Raw genomic sequence first — 12,580 nt, 5'->3', positions numbered from 1 at the left:
AAATTACTTCGATAAGGCCATAAGGTCATGATGATCGCCTCATTGTTGTCGCCGTTGACTACTCCTCGGCTCTGGCATGCAGGAGCTAGTCACCGTCGGCGCCTTAAATACGTCCTTACGGATGTATCAGATCTGTTAACTCTATCATTAGACGCTTTCGGCTCTAGCAGGAGCAGCTCTAGGAGCAGGCTTAGGGACCCTGATAGCCGTATTCGTCGAACTCTACAAAGAGTTTTGGGATTGAAATCGCAACCTGCTGGGAAAATCCAGCGAGAAACTCAGCGGACTTTTATATGGGTTAGGTTGCACGACGAACTTTTTGTCGAGTTGCGTTGCGATTCCAACCCGGTAGTAAATGTATTCGCGAAGCAGTTGCAGTTGCAATACAGTTAGCAGTAGCACACTAAAAATAAGTTTATTTGTAGCCATTTTGGCTTAATTTTAGTTGTTTATTTCGTCGATTGATAAGAAAGTTACCCCCTCTACGTGTTGATGTAATATTATGCCTATAAATTAGATTTTAAAAGTGAAACTGATGTTTTGTATGATTTCTATATTGAATTTTATTGAAATTTCTATATTATTGGTGGTAGGACCTCTTGTGAGTTCGCACGGATAGGTACCACCACCCCGCCTATTTCTGCCGTGAGGCAGTAATGCGTTTCGGTTTGAAGGGTGGGGCAGCCGTTGTAACTATATTGAGACCTTAGAACTCATATCTCAAGGTGGGTGGTGGCATTTACGCTGTAGATGTCTGTGGGCTCCAGTTACCATTTAACACCAGGTGGGCCATGAGCTCGTCCACCCAGATAAGCAAAAAAAATAATTAAAAAAATTACTTCGCCTGCTACTATAATTAAACGAAATTTTAATAGATACTTTCTATATCGTAGTACTTAACCTTAGAAGTTACTGTATTTGAGATAAAAATATTGAAAAATAAATTATTTATGATATCATCTTAAACGGACATAGACAACATCAGTCAGATGTTTTTTTAGGAACTAGGGATAACGAGACACCCGCGGCGGTTTTTCCAGTTCCTGTTTTTCATCAGGACAGGCGGGAGAGTACGGGCTCAGTCGGGAGGGGGGCTTGCCAACAGTTACCCGAGAGGTTATAAAGGAGACCTAACTGTTTTTCAAGTGCAGCTGCTTCGCGAATGCAGTAGCTGCATCGGATCGCAATCTCGATAGGAATGGCGATCCTTTGATAAGATCTGGCGAGAATTTCAGCGGGTTGATGTATGGGTTAAGCTTCAAAGACATTTCATCAATATCGGTGCAGCCACTGAGGGTTTAGGGATAGAAGATATATAATATATTTAAAAAAAGTTAAACTAATTAGGTGAGGTTTGTTTATAAAAGAAGTAGACATACACGATCCTGTTGCATGTTTTTGAATTAAGTCAGTTTTCATAGAATAGAATACACATGTTAGGGTGTATTTTCAGTACATTTTTTTTATCGTCAAACTATCAAATATATTAAGTGTATAATCTATGGTCAAACTTTTCGGCGGTAGAAATTTTGGAGGTTATATTTAATCTTTCATAATCGATTTAATCGACCGTTGAACGCTCACTAAAACCGAGTGTTTCCATAAAAAATGTTATGTTTTTCTTTCAACTATAAAAATAAACTTTATTGAATTAATTGTCACGCTGTATCGAGTTTAGTGTAGTAAAGTCTTTTTAAAATTTCAATTTACCAAAAATTGAGTAAGTGTGCCAATATTTGGAATAGGTGTCAATAATTTAAATTATTAATGAAATAGTTAACATAAAAATGTTCAATATTAGATTAGTATTCTATATTTTAGTTATGTTATAATAATTTTAATTGAACATGTTATTCTGTTAGTGCTATCCAAGTAAAATATTTCAACATGGTATAACTAAAGTTAAATAATTAAATAATTGTTAAATAAAATTACGATGTTTTATTATATACTCTATATAATACCTACGATTATGCATTATTATACATTTATTGAATAAAATAAATCACAATCAAAGTACATAGGTACAAGCTTTTAATATTTTTGTCTCCCTTTGCCTATTGAATATTTAATGAAAATCCCTCTTTATGATAAAACTAGTTACTAGCTGATACTGATAAGCACATGCGTGCTTTAATTTTATGTAAAATGCACTTTTATTGTAAAATATAATCCACAAGTAGGTAAAGAGCCCGTAAGTTTTTTTTATATTTTTTTGTGTTAATTTTTATATACTGACTTCATAAAAGGGATTTAACTCAATTTTCAGACGAACTACATTCTTGCTTTATGTCACTGGAACTTCAGTAATCGTAAGTTGTTGAAAAAATTTTACAATAAAATATAATGAAATATGTGGTAGCATTTTAATAATGGCCCACGGATTTCAGACATACTTAACAATAAACGTTTATTAAGTAAATAATACACTTAAACAGGACGATAACTTCATCTTCATTATTTTTTTCTATAAACATGTATTATTCCATATAAGTTAATTTAAACAATAGTTAAGTAACTGGATGAAACATTATTATCTTACAACGTTGTGCAAACTTGGATCAATCAATCCTCCAGGTTACGTTTATTTAGGGTATGCTTTACACGTGTAACTTCATGTCGCCCAGTCTGTATACGGGCCACATACATTCGCACCCAGCAGGTATCACCAGCGTCCTAGTCTCCCAACAATCACTAGAAAATCGAGAATGGTATTTAAATTAATTTAATACATATATTCGTTTAGATTTCGCTAAAACTAGCAAAATCGTCAAAAACAAATTAGGTAACGTATGTTAATTTTAAAAGTTATTCAATAAAATGAGTCGTTTGATTCGAAATATGCTATTAATATTCTTAAACCACTCGCACTGGTTCAGATCGTTTACGTTTGGTAGAAAGTTGGTATGACTGTGAAGATTATATAAATAAATATTTCTATTTATACCTGGAATACCGCCTCCTTGTCAAATGTATGGTTTTATTCCATTGAACGCAAGAAAAGCCGAGACTCGAACAAATCTAAAAAACGACCATTCTATAATTAGTATAAATGAATGAAGAAATAGAATCCCAGCTGAAAACTTGCTGTTGAATTCATTCTAAATATAGTTTCATTAGATTATTATAATAGGAAATAAAAAGAGTATTTCGGTCAAAAGTGTCGAAATATCGATTATTGTTAGGTCAAAATGTCAGTTGTATTATATTTATAACGGTTGTCCGGCACGTCTTTTTTTTTTTTTTTTTTTTTTCTCCCTACCTATGCTGATAGCCTTGAGAGGCTATTTCAGCTTCACCCTAACGTTAGTAGGTGAGCTCGCGGGGCTCAACCGGAGAGTTGCTAACACTGACCCTAGCAAGAGCAGTGCTTCGCAGAATCTACCACCGGATCGGAAACGCGACCCACTGAGAAGATCCGGCGAGAAACTCAGTGGGCTGTGTCTATAGGTTAGTTCGCTCGTCGAGCCCTTCGTCGCAAGCGACGGGTTCGACGAGGACGGTGACCGGTGCTTGTGGTGCCTAAAAGCACCGTTAATGGATCAGGAGGATCCGTAATGACGTGCTTTGGGCGACGTCGACGGTTTACCATTCGGTCTACTGGGTCGGGTATGTAATTTCCAGCGGCTACGATGAGAGGGTTCTCATGTCGTGCCGCCTTCTCAAAATGGCGCACGGGCACGTCTGCTGCTGGCATTTACCCACGGATTTTTCAATAACGCCCTACCATCAAATTAATGAATTTGCCTAATTATTACGTAATTAATATAAGTAATAATTACGCAAATTTATTGATTTTGCGGTTTGTTTTTTATTATTCGATGTTTTTCTTTCATTGTCGAAGTTGTTCATAAACAAGTGATCAGTACGTATTAGCGCAGGCTGCGTATTTGGACCGTAGCTGAAACATGACGTAACGGCTATATCAAAATTAAATAAAAGTACTAGGGGTAAACGTGTAAAGGTGATAATGGTTATGACGCAACTATCTACTATCAAAGGACTATTATTGATCGAAGATCAAAGGTAATTTTATGTTTCGACGTAGTCACCTTTGAGGTTATTACACTTTGTATATTTTTATTCTAAAGCTAAAATAACCTTTTTTTATCTTCCTGATGCCTTAAAAAATCGTATAACGGGGCGACCGCTTCATCATCATCTTTAAATTTATGGCTTCTGCGATGTTCCTTTAACCGCGGCAATAAGTAAGAATTATTAGGAGCTAGGTTCGGTGAATATGAAAGATATTCTATCATTTCAAAGCCAGCTTCTTGAATGGCAGCCATCGCAGCTCGGGACTTGTGCATGGGGGCTTATCTTCGTGAAATAAAATAACTTTAGCGAGTTTGCTACGTCGTGGCTCGCGTATTTCCTCATGAAACTTTGTTATTTGTCCTGCGTACAAAGTCCCTATAATAGTGGCTCCATGATTAAGGTATTGGATCATTACCACACTTTCGCTGTCCCAGAAAAACTGCCCACATGATCTTACCGGCGGATGAAAGCACCTTAATTTCTTCGAAGTTGGAGATGGCGGTCTCTTACAAATTTGAAACAATGTTTCGACAATAGTTATGATTCCTGCCAAAAATCGATCAAGATCGCGTTGTAACACACCCAAACAGATTTTATGAAATTCTCAGTCTTGTTTGTTTCTGCGCGTCAGAAAGCATTCTGGACACCCAGCGTGCTGACACTGTTTTCATAGCAAAATGGTTGTGTATAAATAATATTATGGACAATTCCTATAGAAATTTTCATTTGTTCTGTTACAAAGAAACAGTAACACGATGATTCGTCAAGACAATTTTATCCAATTTTAATTCATTTGTTCAGTCACTACCGACGTAGGGGGTCCGTGTGAGGGACATCGTTAATGTAAGTTCTTTCTCATTTGAACTCAAGACACCACTGCACAACCATAGAATATGAAGGAGCATGAACCCCTAATGTTGCTCTCGAGTCATGATATGTCAGCTTCGTAGTAAAAAAATTCAAGCAGAGATATGACTGCGTAAAATCGAATTTTATCCATTTTTATGAACACTTTCCGATACATCGTAAACAAATGACTTCTATTTTTTTAAAATAACAAAGAATTGATTGCTTTATTATTATTGTTATTATATCTAATACATGTCAGTATCTTTTTTCTTTCCAAGGAGAATGTAACGTGTTGTCACTATTGAACAAGCCTCTTATATTTAATTTTGTAATTTAAGGTGTGTTGGCTGTGAGCTAATCAATCAGCTTAACCGAAAAAAATGCTTATCGATTAGATCGAAATAATGTAGTTGGCAATAAGAGTAAATTTTAAAATAATATTTAGCTTTGGTGTGGCATGATTTAATTGCAAAAATATCTTATGATGAAGATTTAGTTATAGCTGCCGCCCCTTTTGAGGATTCTAGTTCACAAGAGTGGGTTTTATTTATATTTATTTATTTCAAAGAAAATATAACAACAAGTTAACGATAGAATAGAGTCGAGAGTCGATAGAATAGAGTCGATTGTATACCTCATTCGTTACTCCGAGATCTTCACTTGTAGCCATTGTGCATCGAACTTCTTCGTAGTAGGCGGGTCGATATTCGTATTCGTCGGTATTCAACTTTTTTATCTTCCTCTCGAGATGGCAGATTGGGTAATGTTTCTGAAAAGTAAGGTTCGGCTATACATAATTATATGATCTTATATTGATTGCTAGAGAGTAGTTGATAGAATTTAAACTGCATTCATCTTTTGAAGCTTAGAATTATTCAACTAACAATTTCAACTGGTAATTCTATCGTGTCCTCTTTAAAACAATCACTCTATGACGAAATATTAAAGTTATATCTGTCTTCTAACAGTAGCCCGGTTGTTACGTCATTACAGCATTGCTCTTGATGAGATTTTAAAAGTCCAACTTTCTTCCGTTGTTGTCTACATAACAGTGAAATAATACCGTTGCGAAGGTTGTACGTAACCTTAGATGAGTATTATTTACGTGCTACCGTGTAATGCTCTGATAACATCGTCAGGCACTCGAAGATATTTACTGTAGTAAATATAGATTTACTACAAATTCCGTTAAAATCCAATACTTAATCTACCGATACCAAAATATGATTTAACCACAAATTACGGTTTAATTTATTTGCTTTTAAGATATTTTTTTGCCCATTTCCTAAGTTTCTACTCTTGTAGGTATACGTTGGTACATATAAATATTTTAGGTACTTAAATTAATTACCTACCTACTATTTTCGGAAAATGTTTTTCCAACTAGAAAGTAATAAAATAATGTACATAGTCCGGTCATAAATTCTGTCACATGTTTAATGTAAAATAATTGAAACAAGTTTATTCATTATGTAACCATTCATATACCAAAATGAACTTAACAAAACATAGATTCTTATGACACTAAAGTTTATTCATAATGACCTCCGTGATTTTGAATATAGGCCTTCAATCTGCGCGGCCAGTCGTCTATCGCAGCACGAACGAGGTCCATGTCAATATCGGCGGCTGCCTTAATCAAGAATGTCTTGAGTGACTCCAAATTGGGATGAGGCTTTGAGCACGTCTTTTCCTCCAAGTGTTGCCATATCTTGTAATCTAAAGGATTCAAATCTGGACTGGAGGAGGGCCAGTCTTCGTGCCAGATGAAGTCGATTTCACGCGCCGCCAGCCAGTCTTGTGTGCTCTTCGCTCTATGAACTGGCGCCGAATCTTGTTGGAATACCCAGTGCCTGTTATTGAACATGGTGTGAGAAACAAGTACCACAAGGTTCGTCAGGACTGTATTTTGATAGACAACTGCATTCGTTTTTACACCTTTCTCACAAAAATGTACCTCTGTTAAGCCCCAATAAGAAACTCCCAACCATACCATGAGCGAGAATGGAAAATGACCTCGTTGGACACGCGGAATACGGTTGCTCGCTTCTTCACTACTGTATGCGTACACCTTATCATTTTGTTTGTTGTAGCTCTCTTCTACGGTAAAAAATTTTTCATCCGAAAAAAGAATTTCCCGATATTTTTTTCCCGCGTACCGCTTCAACAAATCGCGGCATCTCTTCAGTCTCAGGTCCATTAGACGAGCATTCAAACGATTTCCTGTTTTTCTTCGATATGCCCGAAGCCCTAAGTCTTCATTTAACACCCTTTTCACCGTGGTTCTGCTTAACCCCATCTGAAGGGCCAACAGTTTCTGCTTACGTTTGGGATTTCTTTGAATTCGCGCCTTCACAGCTTTTATCACTGCTGGAGTCCTAATAGACCGAGGGCGACCACTTCTTGACCTGTCATCTACACTAGAGTCTTCATTGTATCGTTTGATGGTACGATAAACGAATCTTCTGGTTATATTCAAATTTTTCAGTATGTTAAAAATTTGAATTGGCGCGTAACCGCAACGATGCAACGCAATAACTGCAACACGGTCTTCTTTAAGCGTCCACTCCATATTTAAAAATGAGTAAAATTCTAAATGTATACTATTTTTATTTTCATGAACAATTCGAAATTCGAATTCAATAAACTTTTGTTGTGGCCAGCATTCTAAAAGAAAAGTTTTTACTGTGTGACAATACTTATGACCTGACTAGGTAGTATTAGTTTAGTTTAATTAGTAGGCAGCGGCTTGGCTCTGCCCCTGGCATTGCTGAAGTCCATGGGCGTCGGTAACCACTCACCATCAGGTGGGCCGTATGCTCGTCTGCCTACAAGGGCAATAAAAAAAATGTAAGACTTAGTAAGGATCAGGCATTATAACCTGAACTTCTTTAACATAATTTGCGACTTGGTTAGTAAAAGCGTAGGTACTTATTATTTTTCAAATGTTACTCTTTGTCATGGGTTTTGATCATAAATTGATATACTTGTTTTTAATCTTATATGACAATAATAGCAAATATTATAGAGTTCAATTTAGATCAAAATGCCACAATAGGTTTTTGGACACACTGAACGGTGTATGACGTTATTATTACATCTTACCTGCGTAGTCACATGCCTCAATTCCTTTTCTCTCGAAGGCTGTATTGATTCAGTATACTCAGGCAAAACCTGAAACATTAAAGTAAATAAATATTTAAAATATACATCCCGTTTTATTGGCTTGTATGTGTTGTAATTCAGAAAAGGTGTTTGTCCTAGTACCATCAGGATAACATATATGCGGCACGTTGTTAGCTTCACCGAATGTATAATATATTTCGCATAACGAAGCGTTGACAGTCATTTATGAGTATTTATTATGAAAAAAAAAAAACTTTTCAACATGAAGTTTTCATTCAAAATTACTACTGCTGTTGATTGAAGCTTCATGTACGTAACCGCCCTCATATCAAGTCTAAAAGGTGAGACGACGTAACACGTACAGATTTTAAGGCACATATTTAAAATGCACATAAATAAATTTATAAATGGTCAATGGTAATTTATAAACATGACAAAACAGTTACTTACGTACAGTGTTTTCAGTGCTATTCACGGGCTTTAGCATTATCAATAAAAAAAACGGGATATGTATTTTATTTTAAATGTCAATATTATATGTAAACCAAAGCGAAAAACAACTCAAGAACGTAAAATGATACTATTACATACATCAGTTACACATGTCAGTGTTACTATTACGTACTCTTACTAGTATAGGTAAGTAAAAAAAACGAGTGAATGACTTCGCGGTCTATTCTCTGTGATTTTTGTCTAAGCTATTCACTGGTAGCCCCGAGGGACTATTCCAGCTGCCCTGACCTAGGAGCTCAATGAGCCCAGCCTGAGATACTTTGAGAGACAGCTTTACTTGTTCCCTTGTTGTAAGAACAGTGCTTCGCCGAATCTACCAATGAATAGGAATCTCGACCCACTGAGAAGATCCAGCGAGAAACTCACTGGGTTGTGTCAGTGGGGCTGGTTATTCAATGACTTGAGTTGAATTCAGTACCGTCGCTCATCTAGGAACTCATATATGAACTCAAAGTCTCGATTGCATTGATATCGGATGTTCGACCCTTATAAGGAAATAAATTACAGTTTCGCGGCAGAAATACGTTAGACGGGCTTACGGTTTACCTAGACACGTGATTCTCGCAATTTAAAAAATTGGAATAGAGTGTTGCTATCCATCCTGAGACATGAAGTCTCCTTTTTTATTTCTTTTTTCTCTTTTTTTTTTTCTTTTTTTCCTACCTATGCTGATAGCCTTAAGAGGCTACTTCAGCTTCGCCCTAACATGTAGCCTCACGGGGCTCAAACCGGAGTGTTGCTAACAATGGCCCTAGCAAGAGCAAAGCTTCACAGACTCTACCACCGGATGGGAAACGCGACTCACTGAGAAGATCCGGCGAGAAACTCAGTGGGCTGTATCTATGGGTTAATTCGTTCGTCGAGCCCTTCGTCGCAAGTCACGAGTTCGACGAGGACAGTGACATAAAGTCTCCGATTCGACTCTATTGTACCACCGTCTTACCCTTTAAGCCGCAACGTAACGCTTTGCGGTATAAGTAGGCAAAATAAAGGTAGCTTACTATGCGGCTTAATACACGAATTCGGAATCACTGCCAAAGTAAAGAATTATATCAATAATAAATTACCACAGTCTCAGAGTCTTGACAATCGCTGTTGTCAAGACTTGCTTCCTTAGCTAATGCTTGTCTGTTTCTCTCAAGCCTTCCAAGAACTGAATTGAGGACTCTGTCAGGATTCGGGATACGGAGAACATGTTCTATGAAGTCTCTGGCTGACTCTCCACTGCTGCTCATCGATCCGAGACATAAAGTTACACATAACGCCTGCCGACATAATTCATTGTTAAACTATCAGCTTGAAGTGGCAATTCAAATTCAAAATTCAAATTCAAAATCATTTATTTCTACTTAGATGTCAGTATAACACACTTGTTGAATGTCAAAATATAAATAACAATGTTAACTCTACCACCGGTTCCAAAAAAAGCCACAATCCTGAGAAGAACCGGCGAAACAAATTCACCGGGCTTTTTTTTTGTTTTTTCTCAATTATTTTTTTTTTTATAAAGGAAAAGTATTTGCAATAAACGAAAAAACAAGTCAAAATATACAATAAAAATAATAATAATAATAATGAATAATGAAAAGGCCAGGAGCGAACGCCTCATTCCCTCAATAAATGTATAATATTATTAAAATCATAAATCTCAAATGCTATGAGCTAGAAATACTCGATAAATGATAAATACTCGATAGGTAGACCTAGAGGTTCTAAAACTAGTGGATTTAGAGAGAAGTTAGAGACTAGAATAATTCGTGAGCGAAAACTAATTGGTGAAACGATAGAGTTTCTATTGATGAGTTAACGGAATGTCGTAACAGTAACATAACCTGCCTGTGGGTGCTATATGGGCATTTAAGGAGATACCTCCAGATGAATAGCCAAAGAGACGATTCTCTTCTTCTTTGTATTTTCTTCTAACTTTATTTTGAGAGTTACAGTTATAGTTGATTTACAGTTACAGCAGATTGAAGTCAGCGGCGCCCATTACAAAATTTTGTAACCTAATCGTTTTTTCGTGATACTCGTAGTACGCTGAAGTGTAAAAAATAAATACTATCCTACACTTATTAAATTGGTAATATTATGAATGTTCGTATTTGTGAGAAAAATAAAATATTTCATGAAATATACAAGTTTTCTGATCTGAAAAGCGGTATAACTGTGAGTTCATAATAATCGAAATATATTTATTGGTTTATTACCAAAATAATTAACATTAAATATTTAAAAATTAACGATATTAAAACAATTGATTACTCTAACTCTAGTAACGAAAAATCTAAAAGCGCATGCACTAAAAAAACTGACTGAAATCAATAAATAAAAAACAATAACAAACTAAAAATAATAACAGTAATATAAATTCAGAGGCGGTAGAGGTAGCATAACAAAGAAAATATCACATTAAAATTTATATTCTTTTAGGTCACTTACATGAGTATAATGCATCTACAGTTTACATTAACTTAAGGTATCACGATTCTCAGGTCGCAGTAACACTGGTATTGTTTTTAAATAAATACAATTTAATGGCATCTGGTTTTTTACGTGTTTATTTGTTTTTTTTTCTCTTTATCTATGTTAGACAATAGAAGGGACAGTCCTAATTTTCGTTTTACAATTGATCGTACATTTACTATCAAAAATCGGCTGTATCATAATAAACGGCTAACGATACTGCACGATTTTTTAAGGGATTTTACTATTTAGCTACGGAGCCTTGAAATTCACACGTTATGTTAGTAGTATGTATTTGATAAGCTTCATATGGTGCTGAGACGTATGTATGTTGAGCATCGTTTTTTTATGATTTAAGGATTACTCGTGGCCCGGAGGCCTTTCCAGTTTCACCATGACAGATGGGCGAGCAAAGGCTCAGCCAGGAGGGGTGGATTAATTAAAAGCTGTCCGAGCGCTTCCAAAGGAGACTAACAACTCAAGAGCAGCTGCTTCGCGAATGAACCTATTACCAGATTTGGGAATCGCGACCTGCTGAGAAGATCCGGCAAAAAACTCAGCGGGATAATGTTTAGATTAGGTTTGCCCGTCGAACACTTTGCGAGTTCGACGAGTACGGTTACTTGAGTCTTTGAGCCTACTTCTATTGTTAGAGCTAAAGGTGTCTAATGCAACGGTTATTGGATCTGATGGATCAGTAAGGACGTGTCTAGGGCGTCGACGGTGGCTGTCTCTTGCGTGATCAGGATTTGGGGAGTAGTCTGACTGACTGACTGATTTTATGTGCTGGTGAAATGTCATCGATGCATCCAGGTTCACTCCCAGGTACTTGACCTTCCTGGCCAAGGGTATTGGTTGGCCGAAGAGGGCGATCAGGGTTGTGAGATTTCTCCTCCTAATACGGGTTGGGTTTCCCATTTGAAAGAGCACCAAGGTTGATGTGCGCCATTTTCGGAACCACTGTAGAGGGTTACGGCTGCGCTCTGGAGCTTCCTCGCCATTAGGGACTTGTTTCCACTCGAGTAGTAAACGGTCGTGTCGTCGGCGAATAAGGCTAACTGGGTCGGCGGCGACCGGGAAATATCGTTGATAAATAAAGTGAATAGGAGCGGAGAGGACGGAACCTTGCGGGACTCCAGCCGTGAGCGGTCGCTCTGAAGTGACGTATTATGAGCACGAGACTGTCCAGCACGCCCATGTTGAATAGTCTGAAAATCAAACCGTTGTGCCACACTTTGACGAACGTTTTTGCGACATCGAAGAAGAGATTTCCTGTGTAGAGCAGTTTTGGTTGATTAAGCCCTACGAGAATGTACTCCGTGAAGCGGTGCACCTGTTGTATGCATGAGCGATTTGCGCGGAATCCGAATTGTTCATCGATAAGAATGTTCTTGGATGAGACGAACTCTCTGAGGCGTTTGTAAAGCAGACGCTCATACAGTTTACCTAGAGACATGAGGCTAATCGGGCGGTATGAGCATTGTAACAGTGCGTCAGAATGTGAGTGCGCACATGTTATAATGAATACTACTGTGATATCAGTACTAATGGTTTAACAAATGGTTTAGATTAAGATATGTCTTCTTTATTG

The 12,580-nt window shown here is 37.1% G+C and overlaps 1 protein-coding gene and 1 long non-coding RNA gene across 3 annotated transcripts in view; both read right to left on the bottom strand.

Moving 5' to 3' along the window:
• The window catches only part of LOC149503485 (uncharacterized), a 222,868-nt gene that overhangs the window by 30,481 nt on the left and 179,807 nt on the right, over positions 1-12,580 (bottom strand). The window lies entirely within an intron of this gene.
• Positions 2,353-12,580, bottom strand: part of LOC114244501 (uncharacterized) — a 41,113-nt gene continuing 30,885 nt past the window's right edge. For both annotated transcript variants that reach the window (XM_028176330.2, XM_089728620.1), the window contains exons 2-6: positions 9,594-9,791; positions 7,993-8,061; positions 5,522-5,656; positions 2,948-3,021; positions 2,353-2,694 (exon numbers count right to left, since the gene is read on the bottom strand). In XM_028176330.2, coding sequence (XP_028032131.2) covers positions 2,601-2,694; positions 2,948-3,021; positions 5,522-5,656; positions 7,993-8,061; positions 9,594-9,791 — 570 coding nt within the window. In that variant the 3' untranslated portion in view covers positions 2,353-2,600. The remainder of the gene's footprint in view (positions 2,695-2,947; positions 3,022-5,521; positions 5,657-7,992; positions 8,062-9,593; positions 9,792-12,580) is intronic.

This window comes from Bombyx mandarina, chromosome 01 (genome assembly GCF_030267445.1).
Source record: "Bombyx mandarina strain Sakado chromosome 01, ASM3026744v2".
Lineage (NCBI taxonomy): Eukaryota > Metazoa > Arthropoda > Insecta > Lepidoptera > Bombycidae > Bombyx > Bombyx mandarina.
Note: the sequence above shows the minus strand (reverse complement) of the source record. Positions and strands in the feature narration are given on the sequence as shown.